Below are 26,395 nucleotides of genomic sequence, written 5' to 3'. Positions count from 1 at the left end.
GTCAGTGTTGTCCGCTTGAACCTAAAATGTATTTGCAGTGAGCCCCACTTGGGGTGAAGGCACAGGATAACACCACGATAATGCAGTAAAACCTACCCACAACCTCAGCTTACAGCAGGGTTTCTCAACACCAGACCTCAAGACCCCCTCCCCCAAAAGGTCAGATTTTAAGGCTATCCCTGCTTCAGCACAGGTGGCTCAGCCTTCGACTGAGCCACTGATTGAGCCACCTGTGCTGAAGCAGTGATATCCTAAAAAAAAAAACTGACCTGTTGTGGGGTCTTGAGGACTGGAGTTGAGAACCACTGGGTTACACTATTCACAGACATTTCTAGGATGACCTTTCAAAAATGATTTACAAATATTTCAGTCACAGTGTTCCTGTCACTTTCATTCGTTCTATATGAAGCTGTGCAATGCATAACATTCTAATTTACTGTTAAATATATATTATATAAGAACCCTGTATAATGTGGTGGTAGAGTATGTCCGTATTTCTAGCAACTTCTCCCGTCATATGCGTTCATTTTATCGTCCTTTTCAAGATTTTAATTTTATTCAAACTCGTTTTTTTTAAAGATTTCTATGTATATTGTGTCAATGATTTAGCATAGACCAGTGGTTTCCAACCTTTTTTTCGTTGAGGAACCCCAAGTGAAATTCTGCGGAACTCCAACCCTCTCTAATAGCGCGTCTGAGATCAGATGCATTGTAAGGAACCCCAACCCTCTCTAATAGAGCGTCTGAGATCAGATGCATTGTAAGGAACCCCAACCCTCTCTAATAGCGCGTCTGAGATCAGATGCATTGTAAGGAACCCCAACCCCCTCTAATAGCGCGTCTGAGATCAGATACATTGTAAATTCTTCTGTATTTGGTACAATTTTCAAATGACCAGAAAATTGCAGGGAACCCATAAAGATGCCCGGGGAACCCAAGGGCTCCTACGAACCCTGGTTGAAAAACCCTGGCATAGATCGAGGTAACCCTATGGACGGTTACTGGGACTGTCAATGTTGTCCTATTACCGTGACTCCACTGAACAAGGTTGTACTATTTACATGTATGCTTGCGTATACATCTCTGTATACTCCAAAAGAGAAATTAAAATGTAATATACAAGTATACCTTAACCAGCTACCTGAACAAGCTCCTCACCCCTACCACATGCAGCACCTATCACCTGAGATCAGACTCCAAAAGGCTGTTCATGGTCCCAAGGCTCAACAAAGTATCCGGCCACTCCTCCTTATCTTACCGTACACCCCAAAACTGGAACAACCTACCGGAGACTCTCACATCCACCACCAGTCTAAGTTCTTTCAAATCTAAGGCTGTCTCCCATTTTAATCTGGTCTGTAACTGTTTCATACGCCCATAATATATATTATCTCTAACTGTGCATGCAATGTCTTGTATATAATGTATACCCTGCTCATTATGTAACTGTATTTGTAAACATGTATTATTTGTCTTAACTCTGTGCCCAGGACATACTTGGAAACGAGAGGTAACTCTCAAAGTATTACCTCCTGGTAAAATATTTTATAAATAAATAAATAATATGTTGCAAAGAAGAAGGGAAAAAACACTGTTTGTGATTCCTTTCAACATCAGCAAAATGTATGTGTGAGATAATCAGCCAGATAATAGATGAATGAATTGAAACTGTTGAAAAGCTTTAGGGACATAGTTGCTACAGTGAAACAATATGCATGGATTTGAGGTTATTATCCACAGGGGGATACAATTTAACAACGTTGAACTCTCTGATGGGAAACATGTTTTTCACATGCTCATTCTCTCTCCGATTTTTTCTCCCCCCCTCTCTCTTTCTCTCAGTACTGAAGCCGGACGAAAGCTTTCAGAACATCTGGCACCAGCAAGAGAATACCATGAACTGAGGGGACAGCGCTTGGTTTCAATTATTTCATGAACACATTGTGAGGAGGAAAAAACGGGAACCCATTCTCCACCAAGGTCTTCACTGGTCGCTGAGGATATCCAGAAACCATGGGGAGGAAAAAGATCCAAATCCAGAGGATCACAGATGAACGGAACCGACAGGTCAGTCGTACATTGATTTCATCCACGGCGTGGACCTGTGTTATGTGTGAAGCACGCTGTTGAAGCAGCGTCCCACCGGAATTTAGCTGGCGGGTACTTGCAGAGCCGGACTGTATTATGCATGGGCACCTCCCGGCTTCAAGAATCTTGCTACCGCTGTTCTTGCTGGGGGATTTAAATGGCTGTCCAGTATGGAGCTGCAATGGATGAGGTTGCGGCTTCCTATTGGCTCACAGGACCCGTGAGATTTGGCAGCCATTTTTATTTCCCTGTAGGGAAAAAGACCACCACTAAGTACACCAATAAAAATCATGAGATAAAGGGGGTCCCCGGAGATTAATATCAGCACAGGAGGGCTTCCCTCCCACCCCCATCCTGTAAAAGAAAAACATCCAGGTGGAACTCCTGCTTTAACTCCCTGTAGTTGCCTGTCTCCTTCACTAAAATAAGAGGCAAGCATTGATACATACCATTAGCATAGGGGCATCAACAGTTTCCTTCTGTTGCTCTGTGTAAGTACTCGCTTGCGGATGCAGATCATGCCAGCACTGGCGGGCTTAATTCAAACCAGCTTGATACATTGTTGCAAAATAAAGCATGCTTTATGTTAAATGTCATCTTTTGGTACTTCATACGTAGAGCAATGTGTGGGAAGCCCCACAAAGGGGGTTAGAGCATAATCGGAGAAGGGCAGCCTCCTCTGGAGCTGAGAAGCACCGTTCCCCACCTTCCCCGGTTGCACGAAAAACATACGCGCCATTGTTTTTTCCCGGTTTCCGTTCGGGAAATAAAAATGGCCGCCGGGTTAGTCTCCGTGCTGCAGGCCGGTAGAAAGCCGCAACATTACCAGGGCATCTTGATTTATTCTGCGCTTTTCAGCACCATTCCACTGCTTCTTCAATCACACTTTGATCGCTGATTTTAAGAAGTCATTTTAACGAATTCTTTTATAATGGGCCACCCTACAAGGGGGTAAATCACAGCGCCTTTGATCTTCGCCCCCCTTTGCAGGCAGAGAGGCCCGCAGCGCAGCAATGCATTGATGGCCCCTCTGGCTGCAAAGAGTTAACGGAGCCTGTAACTCATCAGCCTGTAATGTGCCACAGGCTGGCTCTTGGCAAAATGGGGTCAAAAAGGCAAACAAACGAAATAAAGATGTTATGTAGAACTTCCAATAGGTTCAAGATGTCGTTCATTACTCTGTTCAGAATTCATATGCGTCCAAATTCTGTTTACCGCCCACTATTTATGTTGCCCATATGTGTTGTAACAGCTTCCCGTTTGATGTTCCAAATACATAGGCTGATTTTCAGGTATGCAGTGCCGTTTACTAATGTAATATCTTTCAGCTACTTAAGAGAAAATAGAACTCAGGCGGTGTGTGTGCGTGTGTATATATGTATATATTCTATACTTTATAGATCGGGTGCTCAACTCCGGTCCTTAAGCCCCGCCCCCCTAACAGGTCAGGTTTTCAGGTTATCCCAGCTTCAGCACAGGTTGCTTAATCAGAGGCTTCAGTCTTTGACTGAGCCTTTGATTGAGCCACCTGTGCTGAAGCAGGGACTGATTGAGCCACCTGACCTGTTGGGGGGGGGGGCCTGGAGTTGAGCCCCCCCATTTCTAGATAAAACCCCTAAGTGAAGAAAATAATACTTTGAAGCACCATGAGTCCCCTGACGCCAAACCTGCCTCATTATCTGATCTTCAAGTATACGTCTAAATAATACATAACATGAATTGATACAAAATAGGTAGAAGATATGTATTTTATACAAGTGCATGGTAACCTTTGTGTGCATATATACTCTATTAATAGTTTACCTATATTTACATTTGACATGTTTATGCTTTAAATTGATAAGGGATAACGACATTAGGTGAAGAGGAGGCTGAGAATGTCTCACACAGATAGTAGGTTCCACGGTCAGTTTGATCTTGGTAAAAATTGTAAAAAAAAAAAAAAATTTAAATGAAAAATAAATAACTCACAATTTTTGGTTTCAATGAAAACATTTAGAGCCATCTATATGTGGTGTTCCTTCACAAGACACCTTTCAGCACAGCCTTACAGGCGTAAATGGGTCATATGGGGTCTTATGGAGTAGCGCTTCTTAGTAAATATGGCCCTAAGTATTTATAAAATAAAAACAATTGAGAATATTGCTGACATTTAATTTAGGAAACATGCCAATGTCCTGAATTCACGTGAGTCCTATTCAGGACTGTCCTTTAAACGTACATCTGCCACTAAGTTGCCTTGGTCCGATGTGTCACCGCACCTTTGAAATAGCCCCAGTCTTTTCCTTGCCAGCCGTCCTCTGACCTTCCGATCACTTCCTGTGTAGCCACACACATTACGGCCTTACAGGAAGCGATGTGCAAGGAAAATGGATGGAAGGAGAAATGTCAACAAAAACAAAGAAGAGGAGCACCCTTGACATGAAAGTATTATTAGTGAACAGGGATAACAGATCAGCCAACGCCGGGCCCGAATGTTAGGTGAGAGCACTGTGTTGTTATCTTGCTTCTCCAGTGCACCCCGCTCTTCCATTTTCCTTAATAAGGCAGTACCACGGATTTAGCAAAAGTGGATCCCTGTTATAATACAGCCACTTGCTTGGCCTTCGATGTACAGGATTCCTTTGGAGAGATAAAGGCTCATTGTCCTTTGTCATTTTTGCTTAGCTATTATCCCACAGGAGCTGATGTCATGCTCTGCTTGCCCGGGCTGAAGGATGTGATGCTGTCCACTGTAGCAGCTCCATGCAGGCTGAGAAGTCTCATGGCTCCGAATGGTTGATGCAGCTCCTCCTTAAAATGGGCAGCCCTTAATCTCAATGCGAACACAGACACAATGCAGGGGTTATTGATTAAACCAGCGTTTTTCAACCAGGGTTCCTAGGAACCCTTGGGTTCCGCGGGCCTCCCTAATGGTTTCCCTGCAATTTTCAGGTCATTTGAAAATTGTACCAAATACAGAAGAATTTATAATGCTATCTGATCTCAGACGCGCTATTAGAGAGAGTTGGGGTTCCTTACAATGCATCTGATCTCAGACACACTGTGAGAGAGGGTTGGGGTTCCCCAGAATTTCACATAGGGTTCTTTAACCAAAAAAAGGTTGGAAACCACTGGATTAAACCCAGATAAACTCCCATTGACCCCGATTGGCACTCACATTTTATTGAAGAACCCCCGAGGGTCCCTATTCAGTAGGCTTTGAAGTGTCCCCCTTGCCGTTTTAAACCCACCTTTTATTACACTAACATAGAAATATCCATGTCGTTGAGGGTGCGATTTCAGCACCTCTTAGATGGTTGACTATTTTCTTTTGTAGAAACGACCTGTTCTTTGACCTGTTTCTGTTTGATCACAAATTTCTTCGGGAAAACCTAATGCAATTTTGTGTTTTTGACATTTAATGTAAAAACTGAGAGTCCCTTTTTAATTGTGATTCTATAAAAGCTGCTGTATAACTTAACCCTGATCACTGCAGCAGGCAACTAAGGAGTTAAGACAGAAGAGAGTTCTTCTTTAGATAAACTGATTTGAACTATAACTTAACCAGCAGAGGATACAATGAATCCAATGAGTGTCACAATGTAACCCAATTAGAATCCATGTTAATATCGTTATATACAGTATGGGTACTCTATTATGTAGTGTAAAGGTTTAGTATCCATATTTGTACTAGGGTTTTAGGGTGCCTTATGGATCGACATATCATTATCTTTGTGTTGTGCATGAGGTTTGTTTTGATCACATGAAATAATCTTTGTGGTCTGAAAAACTCACCTATGTGTCAGTTACAACCCTGTGCTGAATCTTGCTGCAAGTTAACATACTAAGTTGCACTCATTGGACAGTAATTTCACTCACCTGCAGCATTCAAAATGTAGCCCCATGTAACAACCTAAATGAATTACAATAACATGGAAGCCCTCAGCCCTGCAACTCCTTCTGTAGCATTTTTTTTGTTGTGTTTACATCAGTATCTTTGGGGTCATAAAGCTGCTGTTTTTAAGAGGGCCTACAAAAAAAATATATATCAAAATTCCTTTAAAACGGAAAACAAACGGAGGATTCCACAACCAGGGGGTCAATCAAGAGGTAAAAATTGAAAAATAAATGCAGTTTGTGCAAAAGTAAAACCTTTCTGGGGTGTGTTAAGTGGAACTGGTGCATTTAATGCCAAGACTGCCTGGATAAGCAGGCAGCTGAGCTAGAAGCCTGTCCCATAAACCTTTGCTCCTCTCCACTTGCACAGAGTAAGCTGAGAATTTGCTGTCTTCAGACTTCAATAGCACGGTGATTGGCAGTGGTATTTTCCAGGTCTCTGATCACTGCAGTGAGTACTAATGGCAAAATGGGCCTGCAAGCAGCTGTCACTTACTGAACTGTGTGTGATGTCAGGATCAGCGCACTGAGCCTTCACTTGTTACTGATGCTGTGCATGGAGTCCTGGCTCTTGTTTTATTCTTGTCCAATGCAAATATTAACCCGTAGGCTGCCTGCAAAGCATTGCACTGCTCCACCGCACTTCCGGCCAGCCTCCTCCCCTTACGAGGTTATGTGTCCCTGTGTATTCCCTTCCAGCCCACTCCCACGTCCTATCTGCTCAGCCAGGAAATGCAGCTTCCTGCCCTCAGCATCTCGGAGAGCAGGAAAACTAGGCAGAACGCTGGAATAATCAGCCCTCTTCGTACCCATTTTATAGCCTTAATTTCTTGGCTTTTCTCCTCTCTTTTTGGCCCCTTTTCTATTCTCCCTTTTCCACTGACAGCTAAGAGGCTGTGGCATTAGGATTGGGGAGGCTGCACCATCCACCTTGGTTTCAACTTGAAGGTGTTTAGCCCTCAGCAGTGACTGCTTAAAGCGCCCAGCACACTGGTGTATGATAATAAAGAGATAATAGCATTCACTAATCCTTCCTAATAGGCTGCTCAGCTTGAGAGAGGAATGCCAGCCCCCTCAGGAGGAGGGAGCGAGATAGTATGAGAGAGAGACCATAACCAGCTCAGAGGTAATGCTGGATTTTGTAACCAGGAAGAAAAAAAAAGGAGCTGTAGACGCAGGAAATGAATAGAAGGTTTTTATCTGCACATGGGCATCGTGCCCTGAGCTCTATCCATGCAATGTGAGGAGAACGCAGTGGCAGGATACATCCCCCTCTTAATGTACATTACATCAGTGCCACCCTGCACTACTCAGAGGTGTCAGGAGGGAGTAGAAGAGGAAGTGGTGTGAAGATTTGCTGTGGACTCAGTGTTTCAGTAGATCTAAAGGAAGTCTCCCTTACTATGGTCAAAGCAAGTAAAAAAAACATACATACTGTACAAACACACACTCACCATACATGCACACGCACACACGCGCACACGCGCACACACGCACACACGCACGCACACACACACACACTTTATTGTGGAATAGCATCTTAAGATATATATATTCTCATTTCCAATATATTCATTGTATTTATATAATATATAATATTTCAGCTTTACAAAATTAGCAAGATAGTACAAGGAGATAATGTACAACGTTTCACAAATGCATTAAACAGGAAGTTAAATAGTGGGAATTATGGAGTCTGCCCTAGAGAACTTACACTCATAAACGTACAGTAAGAGACTTCTTAAATTAGATCCCCTTTTCATAAGTGGAGCTGTAAAGGTGTAAATAAAAGTATAAGCTTGCAAATAAAAGTATTGTGTTATTTAGTACCCCTTAGTACTATCAGACTTTGACCTGTGGGGTGATGTGGTGACCCTACTCTCAGAGGACCCCCCCTGAGCTATCCTAGAGGCGTCCGATTTGTAGCACGGCTAGGACACAAGTGATGAGAGCCATGACAGTGTGACTTTGACAGCTCAAAGGCAGCTGGGATACAAAAATCCAGTATGAAAACCACAAGGGAATGTTAGGCAGGGTCACGTGTGTGGGGAGCAGACAGCACATGTGTGTGAGGTCACTGGTAACTCTGGGTGGTGGAGCAGGGTGCAGCATGAAGCGCCAGAAGAGACCTCCGATAAATCTGCTGCAATCCTTCCATGGCTTTGGCCCAGACTTGCAGACTGGGAGACGTTGATAAATCCACCCCAGTGTTTCCTGCTGGTTTCACACACTTGTGGAGGCTGATTGCAATATACAACATAAAATGTCACTTTAAAACTAAGGGCCCTAATGCAGCACATTGCTTTACACCAGCGTTGGCCAACTCCTGTCCTAAAGAGCCACCAACAGGTCAGGTTTTCAGGATATCCCTGCTTCAGCACAGGTGGCTCAACCCGTGGCTCAGTCAAGGACTGAGCCACCTGTGCTGAAGCAGGGATATCCTGAAAATCTGACCTGTTGGTGGCTCTGGAGGACTGGAGTTGGCCTCCCCTGCGCTACCGTTATTTTTTTGCTTCACCAACGCACCTTTTAAATGATTTGCAAAGTCCTACAATAGTATGTATGTCTTTAGTAGTCAATAGTAGTTATTTGTGACCTCATTAACCTCTTGTATTACTCTGCTGCCCCCCCTCCCATGCCAGTGAAGCGGTGAGAGGCGTGTTGTGGACTCCCTGCGTTATTTTACATCCATTTTTTTTTGTCTAAATTAAATGGATGTGTAACCAGAAGTGTGATGGGGATTTGCTCGGAGTGGAGTCGTAGAGGCTGGAGCTTTTAAGATTATCTCCTCATACTGATGGGGCCCGGCTCAGCCTCCCTGATACTGTATATCTGACGGGTGATGGGCCCTGATACGAACTGACATGAGAAAGTGCTCCTGCTGTCGGTGAAGATCAGGGTGTTACCGCTGGTAACAGTGTCACCTCTCACTGGGAGGTCCCTGCACCCAGCCGCTAGAAGACATGGTGTCAAGTGTCCATGTCCTGTAAATAACACCTAGTACTTCATGTACAGGAACCCCAAGAACGGGCTGTGATCTACACAGGGCCTGAGTATGACGACATTCTCCAGATCACACAAAGCTTTGGTTACTTTTGATACTTTATAACAGGACTCTCTCTTCAACTGGCGACCGACTAAGGGCCTTGATGTGACCCTCGGACTCTCCGCTGCCCAAGCAACTAGTGGGTAATTAGTGCACTTTTTCACTTGTAAGTTAAGGTAATGTAAATATATACGGTACAGCTGGTATGCAAGCTTACAAAGATACAAAGTGTATCTAAAATGACATTACAATAAGCTTGTGGCCCATCTACTTGTAAATGTTTTCTGATCTGGCCCCTTTGGAGAACTGGTGGAAGAGTCCAGGTGTATAACATTGTTATAACTCGGGGCTTACACGTTCATGTCATTTGAATTCGCTTGAAATGTTGCCGTTTACTCTCGGCCCTGAGGTGGCTCAGAACGCTTTGTGCAGTTTGCGGTATTTTGCCGTGTTTCCATTACTCATTCAAATGAAGGGAGCTGAAATCTTCCCCAGAAAACCACGACGGGGAAGAGGAATAAAGGGGAAGCCGGCTTGCCAGTTTACTGTATGTATATTTGTATTTCTATAGCACCACCAATGTGTAACCTCTCTTTCTATAAGCCCCAGACTGATATGCCTGTTACTGAGGAGGGGGCCTGAATCCTTTTATGTCAAAGTGGAAACAAACACAATGCGGGTGGGATGTAACGGGTTTTATAGATACTTTAAGCTAGATACTACAGAACCCCCTGATCCTTAACAAAGGATCACCAAAGTCCTATAACAGCACATCGACGTAACACTACACTTAAACACTGCACAGGTGTATGTCAGTGATGACACGGCCACCCAATCCTGGCTATCTGGGCCTACGCCATGGTGCCAGGTCACCGTTGGAGCTCTATAATGCCACAAAGTATAGCAGACCTGTACTTCACAAAATACTTCTGTACCACTTTAACTGCAACCGTTAAGGGTCCCGTCCGACGGGTACCTCTACTCCGTGCGGCTTCCAGGTGATGATCTGCAGGGCCTATTTGTACACTGTAGGGCTCTCCCTCCAGTGAACGTCCGCTCTCCCTCTTAGTGGGACTCAGACTGGCTCCGGGTCAGTCTCGATCGAGCCTGAACTCATCCAGGCTCGTGCAGATCTCCTGTAGCAGCTATCCCCTTGCAGATGCTGCCAGGTACTCCTCAAGGCCCCTCTCTTAGCGGGAGCTTCTCCAGAGTCCAGTCTCATTGGCTGATGCCCTGTCCATCACAAGTCAGATCCTCCTGTTCCGGAAGTGACTCACTTGCTGCAGCACAGCATGCTGGGAGTTGTAGTTTCCTATTGCAGCCAAGGGGCAGTGTAAGTGTGTCAGCTGCCTGCACTTACAAGGGGGTTACACATATATGCAGTGCTTGACAGAATTATCAAGACAGTACAGCAAATAAAAATCCCACGTTGTGAGCGCATTCACATGTCTGACAGGTCTGCAACCCTGTCTTTACCCATTATCTCATCAAACACTGCTTCCACTGCAGCCAGGGATTCTGGGAAAGGACTTGCAAATGAGCACACAGTGTCACCATTTGCTTCAAAATCCATTTTAACATGGGTTACAATTTTTTATACACCATAACTTATTTAATGTGTGATAAAGACAGTACAGGGAGATAAGCTTCACGTGCGTTAAACAGGACATTTATCAATGGGAATTAGGCGGTCCCTGCCCTCCAGAGTTTACAATCTAAGTGGACTAACGGGATATTTACAGAATATACTGGGAGTAAGTGCAGGATTGAACATATTTTAGACGGTAAAGTAACTGCGTTAGGATAACCAGCCCCAAACACACTGCACGGCCATCCCTCACAAATATGTATATTGAATATTTGAAATATTTTGTACTTTGCAACGTGTTGCTCTACTCCTCTGGCACTGAAGAGGGTTCTCAACTCCAATCCTCAAGCCACCCCATCGTCCCCCCCAACAGGTCAGGTTTTGAGGATATCCCTGCTGCAGCACAGGTGGCTCAGTCTTTGACCTGTTGGGGCGGGGGGCTTGAGGACTGGAGTTGAGAACCCCTGGGTTAAGGAGTATTTACGTACCAGCCTTTCGTTTCTTCCTTATTACTGTGCTATGCTTGCTTTATAGTTTTGCTTTTACAATGCGTTTGCCTCTAATTTCTCCTTTCTTTCTGAATTATGGTTCCAACAATGAGCAAATGAACTGACCACGCAAAGCAGCAAGCCCACATAAATTCACATTGGTTTTTTTTTAGAGCCCTGGAACTGCAGGGACCCCCCGATTTTTAAATCGCGTTATTTGTAGCTCCGGGGGAAACTTACCGGTGTAGTTACTGGTATTTCCTGAGTACATTTAAATGGCCGTCCAATAGGAAACGTCAAACAATGAGGTTGCAGCCTACTATTGGCCCACGAGATTTGGGGCAGCAATACATTGCGCAGGCGTTATAGCAGCAGCCTGTCCTGGTCAAGGAATTATTTTCATGGGGTTTTTATTTGGGAGGGGGTGTTAACTTACCTGAATATCTGATTCTCCCCAAATTAGCCGCCTTCAATTTATGCCGGTCCTGTGGGGTAAATACTGCGGGAAGTTTTACAGATTAGGACAGAAGTGGGGACACAGTTTGCGTGCTCTCTGTCAGCAATATAGATGGTTTTTTAACCCACCAAAGCCTTATTCTGTGCGCAAAACCCTTGCCGTTCACATGGTAGGGAGAAAGAAAAGCGATCCAAAGAGGGGTTACCGTGGCAACTGTCACATCGCATAAGACTCGGGTGAAGAATGAATTATAGGGCATGGTGAACAGACGTGATGGTAGAGGGATCATTATCTCAGAACAGGCAGCGCACAAACCTTGCACTGAACAACTAGGCACTTTTACCCTCCAATGCTTGGGAATTACAGATGTGAGGGGCATTGAAGCAGCAGTTCCTTCCTACCTGGTATTTATTTTAAACTACTGCTTTTTTTTACATTTTTTTTCTTTCATATTTTGGAACAAGGGGGTCCATTGGCGCTGAACTGCGCTGCTTTTATCTTTTGGGTTCCCAAGATAAATAATAAAGTTGCCAGTGTTTTCTTGCCCTTTAACGAAATCAAAATGGTCACCAAATCTTGTGTGTCCCGCAGGCCAATAGGAGGCCGCCACATCATTGAAGGGGAATGACCTCGTGTCTTACTTTTCAACAACCGGTTAGATCAGGGGTGCGCAAACTGGGGGGAGATTCTGTGTGGGGGGTGCGGGGCTTACAGAGTCCCCCAGCGCGCTTCCCGAAGGCATTTCAATTAAATGCCGGGGGAGCGGTGAAGGCCTCTGTAAACTTCACTTACCTTGGCTCAGATGGCTTCTGGAGATGGGCAAAGCCGCAGGCTCCCGTTACACCGCGTTGTCGTGACATCAGAACGCCGGAGTCAAGGTTAGGAGGGGGGGAGAGCCGACAGGGGGGCGCAGGGTAAAAAGATTGCACACCCTTGGGTTTGATCAGGTGTGTCAACTCCAGTCCTCAAGCGCCACGAACAGGCCAGGTTTTAAGGATATCCCTGCTTCAGCACAGGTGGCTCAATAAGTGGCTCAGTTGAAGACTCCACGACGTGTGTTGAAGCAGGGATATCTTGAAAACCTGACCTGTTGGTGGTCCCTGAGGACTGGAGTTGCCCTAAACTGTAGCTTGTTTAGCTTATGTGTAGGTCCGGCACACACCCCATATTGGTGTTGGGTGGTACATGCATGCGTCACAGAGGAAGCAGGTAACACCTTTACAGCAGCGCACGGAGCACTGTTAGAGCAGGGAAGGGCTTATCTGGTATTTACCAACCCATCTGGCAGCAAATAGTTAAACTTTGCGTTCAACAAAAATGTCTATGTTGAAATGCCATAAAAAGGAGCAGCAAGAATTCCTAAATCTGTCAAACAATGATTTATAAAATGTTTCTGCTGAAGAAGGTAGATACAATGTTATTTTAAATGAAAGTGTGCAAATATAAAGCAGTGGCACCAAGCACCGTGGCACTTTGACCACAGTTTATATGCTAAAGGTAAATGGTGTTTGTGACAGGGTGAATGAACGTCACCAGCCACATGCCTGGAAAACCTATGTTTAGGCTTGCAGTGCAGCAGTGACGAGGTTAAGTTGAGAAGGGCTGCTTAATTAGTCTGACCCCAGATGCATAATCAAGGTGTTAAAAAACCCCAGGCTGTACACACAGGCAGGGGAGCTGGTGAGGAGACAGGACTGAAAATGCTGAAGAGATTACTGCTATAAGGTCTGTGTTGCAAAGTACGTGTGATGAACTGTCTGTCTCCTGCATACAAAAGAGAAGCTGCCTTATTTTTGTTTTGTCTGCTAAAGAGAAGCTATTTTGTTCTGTCTGCTGAAGAAGCTATTTTCTTTTGTTTGCTGATGAGAAGCTATTTGTTTTTGGTGTGCTGTATGTTTTAAGGCTCAAATAAATAGGCCTTATCCAAAGAACCCGCGTGTGTGGTTGCAAGTACCCTGCAACAGTGTTAAAGCGCTCTCCCCACTTATTCCAAAGGCTTGTGCTATCCTGCATTCCAGCACAGGGACACTACTTTCTAAGGCGTCGGGTGATCATACGGATATATGGAGATCCAAGTAATTGTTTATTATCATTTCTTTATAACGCACCAACAAATGCTGCAGCACAGTACAATAGGGGTGGGAGGGCGAAAAAACGATAAGATACACTGTAACATACATTGTAACAGTAGATCAGGAAAGCCCTGCCCCAAGGAGCTTACAATCTATACGGGAGGGTAAGTGGGAACATAGGGTACAGGGGGATAAGAAGGTTGGTGTGTTTCGGATTGTAACAGAGCAGCTGTAACATCAGTGAACAGCTCACGGCCTTTGGGGCGACTTGGGTGTTATCATCTCCAATTAATCAGATGCGTTTAAAAAAAATATTCCGCTTAATCCCCTACTAGGTTTTAGGTCCAAGTCTCATTACTCGGGATATTCCGCTAAGTGGTTCTTGCCTGTCGTCCAATCCTGTGTGTCTATAAAACGTATCACTTGTAATGTTCTGTAACCACGGATTGCAGAGTTGAATTTAGTTAGAAGGGAAATGCAACTTCAACCTTTCTAAAAAATCAGATTGGATGACTGTGATATTTTGATGCACAAAAAATAAATATATATATATTGTTATAACGTTAATGCACTAGGTGTGCGCCTGTTTTCTTTTTTCATATATATATATATATATATATATATATATATATATATATATATATATATATATATATATATATATATATATATATATATATATATATATATATATTGGTTAAAACCTCGATTTATTATTATATATTTTTTTTTTTCCTGTTAATTTTGGCAAGATCACACGGAAAGAAAGGGAAATGATAGACAAGTACATTGTGACAGTGCACAGAGAAAAGGATGACGAGAGTAACAATACAGTTGTAGAATTCCATCTGTAGAAAAGCTGCCAGGGAAATGATCACGGCTGTATTCGAGCGAAGATGAGAAACACAGTGTATGCGCACTGGAAGGATATTTACTTTAAAAAAAAAAATAGAATAGATATATTTTGTATTTACTACTGTCGGTGTTCACTGCAGTGTATACAGAAGAATATATTGCCAGTGAACCCCTAGTCTGCAGAGCATGCAATCTGTTTTCCGTATCAAGCACATAAAAACAGACTTGCTTAGCTGACATGGAGCTGGCAGTATTAAGGTTTGGTGAACCCCCCATTTGGTAGCTAACCGCACAATATAAATAATGGAGCTTTCCTGTCTCCTAATGGAAGCTGAGCCCCCTGTATAGTTCCTGTTCTGTTCCAGAGCTCATTTGGTGGATATTATGGGCATGGGTTCTTTGACTAACGGAGGGAACTAGTTTGAATTAAATAAGCAAAAAGACCACTGCTGGTGTGAGTCTATAGCAGGGGTGCTCAACTATAGTCCTCAAGCCCCCTAAACAGGTCAGGTTTCCAGGATACCCCAGCTTTAGCACAGGTGGTTCAATCAGTGGCTCAGTCAAAGACTGAGCCTCTGATTGAGCCGCCTGTGCTGAAGCAGGGTCTGATTCAGCAACCTGTGCTGAAGCAGGGATATCCTGAAAACCTGACCTGTAGGGGATGGTTGAGGACTGGAGTTGATAACCTCTAGTCTGTAGGGTTATCTGTCTGACGTTGGGAATAGGATTTCTGTTATTAGAATGAATGTTGATCAAACCCTGCATCAGAAAATAGAATAGATATTTAGACAGCGATACAGAAACTGCTTCCCTCCACCAGCTGTACCGAATTACCCAGTTACTCTACTAGACAATGAGACACTAATATTTCAAACCGTTTTGGAGAAGGAGACGGCAAATAAAGGCAACGCTACAGGGGGAAAATCTATTAAAGCTATATGTATTTTGTTAAGATAAACACTGTAAACCAACAGATACTTAAAAGTACTCCAGTATTCTTCCCAGCTCCCACTTCAGGTTCCCCGCACGTCACACCACCGGTGGCCTTTCTGATCTTTAGTGAACGGCGTGTCTGTTTTACTGGTGTATAGGCGAAATTGTGTCCACAGCTCTGTAACATCAGGGCTGGACCGTTGGTATGCTCACAATGCCAGCGCTGCTTGCAGTATAATCACTTGCAGAGCAATGTGTTGTTGGCCTGCCTGTCAGCAAATGGAGCCCACTGCCACGGGTAGCATCTTGGCCCCTAATGCCCGCATGTTTGACCCCACTGAACCACTTCACTAACACAAACATGGATACATACACAAACACACATTTAACACACTGACGAGCATACAGACACACTGATGCACGCACAGACTGTACATTCACACAGCTACGTATACACACACAAAAGCACTGACACAGAAAGTGTGAGCACAACCACACATGTACAAAGATACTGTTATACATAGTTTAAACACATTCACACTGATATATAAAATGACACGCGCATGTACAAATATATATATATTCCTCAAATGTTAAGCCGGTGCTGTTTTGCCGATCGATAGTCACTGCGCTCCTAACAGCCTATGCCCTCCACAGGTGACGTTCACGAAACGTAAATTTGGCCTGATGAAGAAGGCCTACGAGCTGAGTGTCCTGTGCGACTGCGAAATCGCCCTCATCATCTTCAACCACTCGAACAAGCTGTTCCAGTACGCCAGCACCGACATGGACAAAGTGCTGCTGAAATACACCGAGTACAACGAGCCCCACGAGAGCCGGACTAACGCGGACATTATCGAGGTGAGGGCTCCAGCCACCGAGCATCTTCACCGAGTCACACCCGGTGATCCAGCCAGCAGTACTGTGTATCTCAGGGGTAGCCAACTCCAGTCCTCAAGACTGAGCCACTGATTGAACCTCTTGTGCTGAAGCAGGGGACTGATTGAGCCACTTTTGCTGAAGTAGGGATATCCTGAAAACCTGACCTGTTGGTGGCCCTTGAGGACTGGAGTTGGCCACCCCTGCCATACAGGAATAATAACGTAGCATTTAGTTTTCTGTAGTGGGGTTTCTCAGGTAAGAAAGATCATGTTTATTTTATTTCCTTTAGGTAGCCCAAAGGTAACATGGTCCGATCTATGCACACTCCCTCCTTGTCAGTGCATGTTAGGTAAAGTACCTTCCTCCTAATTGGTTCACTAAGGCAAAGGGAAGCATGATAATGGAGCTCCAGAGTAGCTTACAGATATTTAGAAGACCACGTTAAAACATTATAAAAAAAAAAATACTTACAATTATCTACTTCTTTTTAAGGCAGGGGTGGGGAACTCGATGGCCAGCAACAGGTCAGGTTTTCAGGATGTCCCTGCTTCAGCACAGGTGGCTCAGACTTCGAGGACTGGAGTTGGCTACCCCTGGTGTAGATCTATAACAGTGTTTCTCAGCCCTCTCCTTTGGACACCCTTCAGCCAAGCCATGTTTTGGTGATAACCAGCCGATGACACAGAGGATAAGCGCAAACGTGTGCTCGGTATCCCGAGGAGAGGGTTGAGAAACATTGGTCTATAAAGAAGGTGCAAGCACGTTGGCGTTCCCTTTTAAACAGGCAATCGCCCCTAGGACCAACTGCACTAATGGAAATGACATATTGAAGACTTTAAATATGGGTGGTTGATACCTTTTTCTGTGAACATGGTGAGCTGAGATTTGGGGAGCGGTTTGATTTCCTGTAGCTAGTTCCTGTGTGTTCCAACAGAGTTTGCCCATATCTTTATTGGCTTTCTGATAAGGGCAATGTGGGATAAGCAGAGTAGTCTTCCACTGAGCCACCTGTGCTGAAGCAGGGATATCCTGAAAACCTAACCTGTTGGTGGCCCGTGAACTGGAGATGACTACCCCTGGTGTAGAGCAGGGGTGTGCAAACTTTTTCATCTATGCCCCCTGTCTGCTCACCCCCCTGCCTGTGAGCCCCTTCCCCCCCCCCCCCCCAACCTTGTCTCAGGCGTTTCTGATGCCACGTCGCCAGAAGCTGCCGGAGACAAGGTAAGTAACATACAGAGGCTCCCCCGGCTTTTCATTTAAATGCTTTGGGGAAGGGTGCGGGGTCTCTGTAAGCGCCCCCGCCCCCCCCCAAAAATGTTGTGCACGCCCCTGGTGTAGAGGAAACCCCCGATTGACAAACACGTCCCTATGCAGAGCCCTTCAGGTTTCGGAAAGGAATCTATGCCAGGCCCCTTTGGCAGCAAAAGGCTTAATTATTGCCCAGAGCAATCTGCCCCTCGTCCTTTTATAGCTCCCAGTGACCTTCACTCTCTGACGTTATACGCTGCCGGTGATGTAAGAATGATGCTTGTCCGAGGTGGCATCATTGTCACGGTAACTTATGACAAGATATAATGAACACCAAATATCTGGGTTGAACTGATCGAGGCTTAGATATAATAAAATATAATTTATTCCTTAAAAAGGTGAACACAGCAATATAGTACAATTCAGACAAGAAGGTAACACTTACTTAGGGTTGGGGGATGGAGAAGTATCAGCTAGCAATTCTCCAGCAATCCGGTGACATTCAAGATGGTATCAGAAGAACTACTAAAAACTGTAGGGTTGACACAGTTTATATACCTGTGTAACCCTATTCTTAACATTGAATACAGACTATTGGTGAACAATTATCTGTATCCAATCCCTAACGTGGAGACACAGATTAACCCATGCCCCCCAGCTAATTAGCCCATGTGTACTGGGACTCTATGGGTAGCCCCATAATTAAATCAGGGGCGATGACCAGTCTATCAAATGAAGTATCTGCATTGTTTGTAGGTGTAGACATAACACTTACAAACCACTCCAGTTTGATGATTCTCCACCCTCAGGTAACAATTAGAGTGGCAGAGTCTGTTGATTAGTACTTGATCTGTTGATTAGTACTTGATCTGTTGATTAGTACTTAGTGTAAACAATCAGGCAGTTAACTTTTGATCACAGTGCTTAGGCTCAATCAGCCGGCTGCCCTTCATGACCTATTAGCATAGCAAATGGAGTCTGCATTTTCAGGGCAGATCCAAAATACCATACATATACACTTTAATATCTACACATATTAATAAGTTCCATTCTGGTGGGCTCAGTGGGTCGAAATTTGCCAGTTCTTAATGCCTACAGTGACTCCACATATTGGCCAAATATCAACTCTCTGCGACCTCCAGAACTGGAGATACAGAAATGCACTTTAAAACATCTTTAAAATACAGGATTATAATGAAACATGGGAACAGGGGAACATACATTTTCATGACATGACAAGGTGTAAGCCACATTCCTGGACCGCAGTCCAGTTAACCCCTTGCCTCCCTGATGAGGTCAGGGGGTGGCCATATGGGGTGCAACCCCTTTAATACCGGGCCAACCCCCCTCTCCCTCTACAATCATAAAATGAGGGTACCTTGTAAAGCGAATCTCTCAGAGAGAAGTGCAAGAGGAGAATGGCCAGACAGGGCCAGAAGGTAATTAGCACAGATAGGAACCATTATGTTCTTAATCATTGCAGCCTTTTAACACAGATAGGGAAGAAATGTCTGCTCCCAATGCTATCACTAAGGCATTTAATAGGAAAGGTTGTTATTCCAATGATAAGAGCAGTAAGTGCCTGCCCAGACCAGGTCTCTATCTGGCAGATAACAGTCAGATTAGGGCCTTATTGCTTGTATAAGGCTCTCCAGGGAAGGTTTACCATGCATTCTTGCCTTTTAAAGGAAGCACTGCAGGTTGAAGGGGAAATGTCCTATTTGTGCCCCTGTAAACATACATTCAGTCATGGTCCTTGATATGTCTCACAGCTCCCAGGACTTGGGAAGATAAAGTTTGCAGAGAGTCTCCATGCCTTCCTCAGCAAGTGTATCTCTGATCGTCTCGGTAGGGGTCTCTAACTCTTTGCCCCTCCAGCACTGAGAGGCTAAAGAAACAGTTAGATGGGCTAGAAAGGCTTCATTATTGGGGGTGTCCCTTCAGTACGGTTGCCAGGCGTCTTTCCCAAAAATACAACACGCTTGAGACACACACATTCACCTTCCCTCTCCATGGTGTTTCCTCCTCTCCTTGGCCCCAGGCTCCTGACACATCCTTCTGATTGGCAATATTACCCAGCAGCAGCCAATCAGGATGGAGGAATCTGCGCAGCCCCCTAGCAACAGTCCTGCTCTCTCCCTGCTACGGGAAATCACACGCCTCCCCCCAAGCCGGTCAGGTCACTATGTCCAGAGAGGTAATACCGGTATACACATACACGCCCAGAGGTAATACCTGTATAAACACATACACGCCCAGAGGTTATACCGGTATACACATCCATGTCCAGTATTGCCTCTCATTTTTTACTGGACAGAAGCTCCAAATACAGGACAGTCTGGTCCAATACTGGACACCTGGCACCCCTACGCCATCAGTGGTTTTCTGTGCCCTGCAGGGAAGGAGTGTGTCAGCTGCACATGCTGTTTCATACTCTGCACTGCTTTATGTTGCAGCATCTTCATTTTGAGGGGGATCTATTTCTTCAATGGAAAAGTATCTAAATATCTAAGCTTCTGCTGCACTTTGTATCAATCACGTTAAACCCCTAGAGCTGTGTGCGGGGTCATTTCCCATTCATTTGCATTGGGATGATGGCTGCGATATATTTACATAGAGCAGAGTGAGAGATGTTTTGCACGTCCCCGATATGAGACAGAGCGAGGGATTGATGCCAGGGGAGGGATCAGGTCACAGGGACATCAGCTGTTTTTCATAACATGAGTCCCTGTGTTGGGGGCAGGACAGTGACTGGGAACCTTAGGGAGAGGACATATGATCTTCTGCAGTGCAGTCCTACAGGAAGGTTACTACTTACCTCCCTCTAAACGTCTCAGCTGAAATAATCTGTGCGACTGTTCTCAAGGGTGCCGAGTACCACTATGACCTCTATTCAATGTGCTTTGGAGCCGCCGTCTCCAGAATATTTAAGATTCTTTCAAGTGAATGGAGCTAAAGTCTTCGCAGGCAAGGGGAAGCTTTATTAAATAGGCCTATGAGCATTAATACTTCTTTTGTGATATCCTTTTAATGAAGTAGCAGCTTTCTGGCTGTCCCCATTGCTGTGTTACTTTGCTTGCCTACTTTTAAGTCACCTGAAATAATGACTACCTGGCCCCTTTCCCCCCCAGACGGATGGAAGCGTGTGCTCCTACTCTACATGTCTACACTGTAAAGAACATTAACGTGGAAACACCCAATTTGACCTTGGCCCACCTTGTCCAAATATTACTCCTATTTGCTACAAAACCACAAGGGGCGTACGCGCCACATTTTCAGCTGGAAAAACCAGTGCAAACGTATAGCAGAGTGCAGCACCAGATTTAGTCGAAGGATATGCCAGTAGTGTTTATCTTTATACATGGTAAACTTTGACACATCGCCCTCATCACATAGACCAGGGGTGGCCAACTCCAGTACGCAAGGGCCCAGGTTTTCAGGATATCCCTGCTTCAGCACAGGTGGCTCAATCAGTCTCTGCTTCAGCACAGCTGACTCAGTCAGAGGCTCAGTTGAAGCTGGGACTGATTGACCCCACCTGTGCTGAAGCAGCGACTAATTGAGCCACCTGTGCTGAAGCAGGGATATTCTGAAAACCTGACCTGTTGGTGGCCCTAGAGGACTGGAGTTCGCCTCTCCTGCTATAGACTACAGAATTTAGTCTCAAACCCCTGCTTGCATACTTTTTAGAGGGTTGACGACGGGTGGGAGTACCCCAGCATTGCCTTTTGATACCAGTATCTGGCAGTGAATCAGCAGGGGTCTTTTTTTTATTTTTTTAAATCATCGCTCCCCCCAGCCCCCCTTCCGCAGCCGACGCAGCAAGTGAAACGGGCCGTGTTCTGCTCCCCTATCCCAGTAATTGCCTCCCACAATGGTTACTCATGGCACTTTGAATGCCTCATTATATACAAATGCTGAAGATTAGAGGGGAGCAGGCTGCTATTACTTCCACAGGGGGAAGACTCACGGGTAAGTAATACCAATGCTTAAGCCCCGAAAATGATCAAATATAACATTTTCACTCTATTAAAATCCCACCTGACACTCTGAAAGTGGGTGATGAAACATTTACTAATAGCAGATGTGTATGGGGAAAATATCACCACCCCTGTCGCTCCTGCAATTAATCAAGCGGCTCTGTGCAGTGGTACTGAGTACCTCTGCGCCAATCTCCTCCTCCTGCTTTGAGGTGATATTATTTTGTAGGCACAGTCCCACTTATTCGATTCATTTTGCTAAGCCAAATTCACGGAGTCTTTCACATTATCCATTACGAACTTGTAATTAAAATATTATTAGTTACATCATAATGATAATATAATAATATAATAATATGCCACATTAGGTGATTACTGCAGCTTTGAAATCATTGCTAAATTATTTCCTCCTGTATTTGTAAGTGTGTGTCTGTCTGTCTGTCTGTGGATAGTCCACCAGACTTCGACAATGCTGAGCAGGGGCTGCTCAACTCCAGCCCTCCAGCCTCCCCAATAGGTCAAGTTTTCAGGATATCCCCTGCTTCAGCACCGGTGGTTCAATCAGAGGCTCATCGAAGCTGGGACGTGATTGAGCTACCTGTGCTGAAGCTGGGATATCCTGAAAAGTTGAGGGGTCTGCAGGACTGGAGTTGAGGACCCCTGTTCCTGAGGAAGGTCCCAGAGAGGCCAAAACGTTGATCTCTGTACATTGGACGATAAAGACCACATTTTGATATTCAACCTTGCAGGGCTGTGTCTTATTTCATCAGGGTCTGGTGGAGTATTTATCTATGCTGTGTGATGCGTGCTCTAGTCATATAGTGGATGGATACATCACTGCAGTGCTTGTTCTCTCCTCTCCTCCTCCCCCCCCCGCTCTCTCTCCCTCTCCCTCTCGCTCGCCCCCCCTCCTCTCTCTCTCCCCCCCCGCTCTCTCTCTCCCCCCCGCTCTCTCTCCCCCCCCTCTCTCTCTCTCCCCCCCTCTCTCTCGCCCCCCCCCCTCTCTCTCTCCCCCCCTCTCTCTCTCTCCCCCCCTCTCTCTCCCCCCCACTCTCTCTCTCCCCCCTCCCTCCTCTCTCTCTCCCCCCCTCCTCTCTCTATCCCCCCTCCTCTCTCTATCCCCCCCCCCTCCTCTCTCTCCCCCTCCTCTCTCTCTCCCCCTCCTCTCTCTCTCCCCCTCCTCTCTCTCTCCCCCCCTCTCTCTCTCCCCCCCCCTCTCTCTCTATCCCTCTCTCTTCTCTCTCTCTCTCCCTCTCTTTCTCTCTTTCTTTCTCTCTCTCTTTCTCTCTCTCTTTCTCTCTCTCTCTCTCTCTCTCTCTCTCTCTCTCTCTCTCTCTCTCTCTCTCTCTCTCTCTCTCTCTCTCTCTCTCTCTCTCTCTTTCTTTCTCTCTCTCTTTCTCTCTCTCTTTCTCTCTCTCTTTCTCTCTCTCTCTCTCTCTCTCTCTCTCTCTCTTTCTCTCTTTCTCTCTCTCTCCCTTTTTATTTGGACTGCTTAAATTGTTAGTCCAAATAAAAAGGCATCACCTACTGTAATACTGAAGAATATATATATATGTATATATATATATATATATATATATATATATGTATATAGACCCTTGTTACGCCAGCCTGCCATGGAGGTGAAGGGGTTAACAGGTGTATCGACGGCAGAGGGGGTGTGCTGAATTCTCGGCTCACATGGGTGTGGGTGCCACTTGCTAATTAGCACCCTTTCTCATATGCGCTTCCGCCACCAAGCTCTTGCACATCACAGCGCCATTTCAATTGGTATAAAGCTTCCAGCGAAAATGTCAGCCCCACACTCGGTGTGTAAGATAAGTGCTAAGTAACCGTGAAGGGAAGGTGTGTGTAAGGGGGATCAGGCAGCAATAAACCATGCATCGCTTGTGGCCTGAAGTGGTTTGAAAGGGCAGCACCTTTGGGACCAAAGTGACTTAACGGCAGTGCAGTTGTTTTAACCTTTTCACTGCCGGAAGGCAGCAGAACTGGTAAAGCAGGGGTGGGCAACTCAGTCCTCAAGGGCCACCAACAGGTCAGGTTTTCAGGATACCCCTGCTTCAGCACAGGTGGCTCAGTCGAAGATCTGTGCTGAAGCTGGGACTGATTGTGCTGAAGCAGGGATATCCTAAAACCTGACCTGTTGGTGGCCCTTGAGGGCTGGAGTTGCCCACCCCTTAGGTTAAAGGGTTATTTGTCCAGGTTGACTAAATGGTGCTAAACCATCAGACAACTTACGGCCCCACTCAAATAAATGCATCTCGCTGTAAATTGTGTGTCCCCGTCATTCCCCTCGCACTCCGCCTTGTCGCGCTCTGCAATCCCTCCCCAAATCACAGCCACCGTCACATGGAGGAAATAGCCTTTCAATGAAATGAAATGAATTCTGAGACCTGTTTATAAAAGGCACTTTAGCATCAAGTCTGTTCATCTCTGAAACGCCGGGTATTTTGTTCAGTTTGGCAACCATATATATGTTAAGGGAGCTTTACCTTAAAACCCCCCCAGGTTTGAAGCAGGGTGGTCTCCGGAGCTCCGAGGACCCCCTGCTCCCCATGATACTTCCTCTCATCGGAAGGAGATGCCGGTGTACCAGTCCTGTTTAAAGGGATGACGTGACGGCTTCCTATTGGCACCCTCAGGACCTTTAAACAGACATTTTGTTTGCCCAGCCGGAGCTGCTACCGACCCCCCCCCTCCCCCTCCCAGTATCTCGGGAAAGCATGGGGGTCCCGGTGCTGAAATCAACGCGGTTCCACTCCGAACACTCCCCTGCTTCAATCCCAGGGAGTTTTAATGTCAAGAAGTAAAGCCACTTTAAGCAAAGTGAATAATAGATCTCGCGTCCGTGCAGCTGCCGTAGCCCCGTACTTTCATGCAGGTTTTGCACAAGGGGTTAACAGGGTGAGTTGTTGTTGGCGTCATTGGAATAGAATTTTAAGCCCGTGCATAAAGAACCTCATTCCCACACTATGCTGATAATATGAAAACGTGTGTAGGAAGGGAGAAAAAACAACAACTAATGATTTTAAGATGTTTGCTTAGGACTCACAAAGCCGTTCCTTGCCCCGGTGTTAATTTCTCCGCCTCAGCCTCCTCGAGTCTTGTAGTTCTCGGCAGTTTTGACAGGGGTTTAAATGTCAGCGCGTGACCTTTACAGTGTCACTTGATCTGCCTGGGCCGCATGTTACCCTCTGTCTGCCAGGGGAGCCCCACCGGCATTGAAGGGGTGAACCCCATCCTTCGTTCCAGCAACATATAATCACAGAGGTTTGGGAATGAGTAAGATCATCTTATCTTCATTCTTTATTTATAAGGAGCTAAAATAACACGCATTACACAGAGAGGTATAGTGGGGCAACATCCAGGAGAATATTATGACATACAAAAAAAACCCTCTAAGTTACGCTGTAACAATAGCTTAGGAAGTCACTAACCCTAGAAGCTTGCAATCTAATACCTTTTTTTTTTTTCAGCCACTGCATAGGCCCATTGAAATCAGTGGGAGTTTCCGTGTGCTAGTGAAAGGTTTCAGTGCTAGGTCATGTAGTAAGGGTCACTAACAGGACATTATCCATGTGAAGTTGACAGTATACTCCCGCCGCAATCGCCAAATGATTTGGGGAGTGGGTAAAATTTCTCCGGCTTTCTTCGAGGTGGCGTTAACTAGGTCAGCGTGAGATTGAAGATGCGTGGATTCATTTCCGGGCAGGTGTTGCTACAAAGAGCTGCAGGGCCTGCATCATCCTGATACATATCTCCCAAATCTCCTTCTCTTTCCCTTCCACCTGCATGTTTATGATGCATGTCTATATATTGTTTATGAGCCTTTAGAAGGATCATATCTACGTTACACTCTGCATGCTATTCCGCTGGCAGCACACGCAGTCTTGTGGTATACTGTCAAAGAGACTACGTATTTCAGGGGCAGCCAGCTTTGGTCCTCAAGGGCCACCAACAGGTCAGGTTTTCAGGATATCCCTGCTTCAGCACAGGTGACTCAATCAGTCTCTGCCGCAGCACAGGTGGCTCAGTTTTCGACTTGTTGGTGGCCCTTGAGGACTGCAGTCGCCCACCGCTGGCCTATATAATAAACGTCTATATAACGCCTTCACAACCAGATGAGCCAGCAATACGCTGCACGCCTCTCTGACTGTACAATGGGTTAACGGCATGGTTTTTCTCCCCCCACCGCCCCCCTCGTCCTCCTCACCCTCCTAGAGAAAGAATAAACAAATGCTATTTTAGCTACTCAGTCTGCCATTGAAAATGCAATGTTATTCTGTGGCTTTTGTGGCCGTCGCTAATGTAACTAAACCCCATTAATAAGATTTGTGGTTCACCGGGTATTTTTTACTCCAAAATGGCACTTGGAACTTTTATAACGAATACATTTATGGACTTGACAAATGAATCTGTATTTGTCAGCATATTTCTGGCGCACGGGGGTTGTTCGTTCTATTCCAAGGAAGTTAAGGTTGTTTTTTTTGAAGACTGGCCTCGTTGTGTTTCAGATAAATCTCTAGGGTTTTCAGGCACGCGCCCATAGTGTGACAGATGCGCGCGCGCACACACACACACACACACACACACACACACACACACACACACACACACACACACACACACACACACACACACACACACACACACACACACACACACACACACACTCAAATCTGGTGCAAAACCTGAGCAGAGAGAGAGCGAGGCAGCTTCATCTTGTGCCTACAGCCTCTTTAATGTATGACACCTGGAATTTAGTACCCCTTCGTCCAGGGGTTGCCAACTCCTGTCCTCAAGGGCCAGCAACAGGTCAAGTTTTCAGGATATCCCTGCTTCAGCACAGGTGGCTCAGTCGAAGACTGGGCCACTGATT

The 26,395-nt window shown here is 45.5% G+C and overlaps 1 protein-coding gene across 7 annotated transcripts in view; it reads left to right on the top strand.

The window, feature by feature from the left end:
• The window catches only part of MEF2D (myocyte enhancer factor 2D), a 145,202-nt gene that overhangs the window by 88,553 nt on the left and 30,254 nt on the right, over positions 1 to 26,395 (top strand). For all 7 annotated transcript variants that reach the window (XM_075607697.1, XM_075607694.1, XM_075607699.1 and 4 more), the window contains 2 exons: positions 1,843 to 2,067; positions 16,064 to 16,267. In XM_075607697.1, the coding sequence (XP_075463812.1) occupies positions 2,014 to 2,067; positions 16,064 to 16,267 (258 nt within the window). In that variant the 5' untranslated portion in view covers positions 1,843 to 2,013. The remainder of the gene's footprint in view (positions 1 to 1,842; positions 2,068 to 16,063; positions 16,268 to 26,395) is intronic.

The sequence above is a fragment of the Ascaphus truei genome, chromosome 7 (assembly GCF_040206685.1).
Source record: "Ascaphus truei isolate aAscTru1 chromosome 7, aAscTru1.hap1, whole genome shotgun sequence".
NCBI classification, from domain to species: domain Eukaryota; kingdom Metazoa; phylum Chordata; class Amphibia; order Anura; family Ascaphidae; genus Ascaphus; species Ascaphus truei.
The sequence above is the reverse complement of the archived record's forward strand: the minus strand, read 5'-3'. Positions and strand labels throughout refer to the sequence as shown.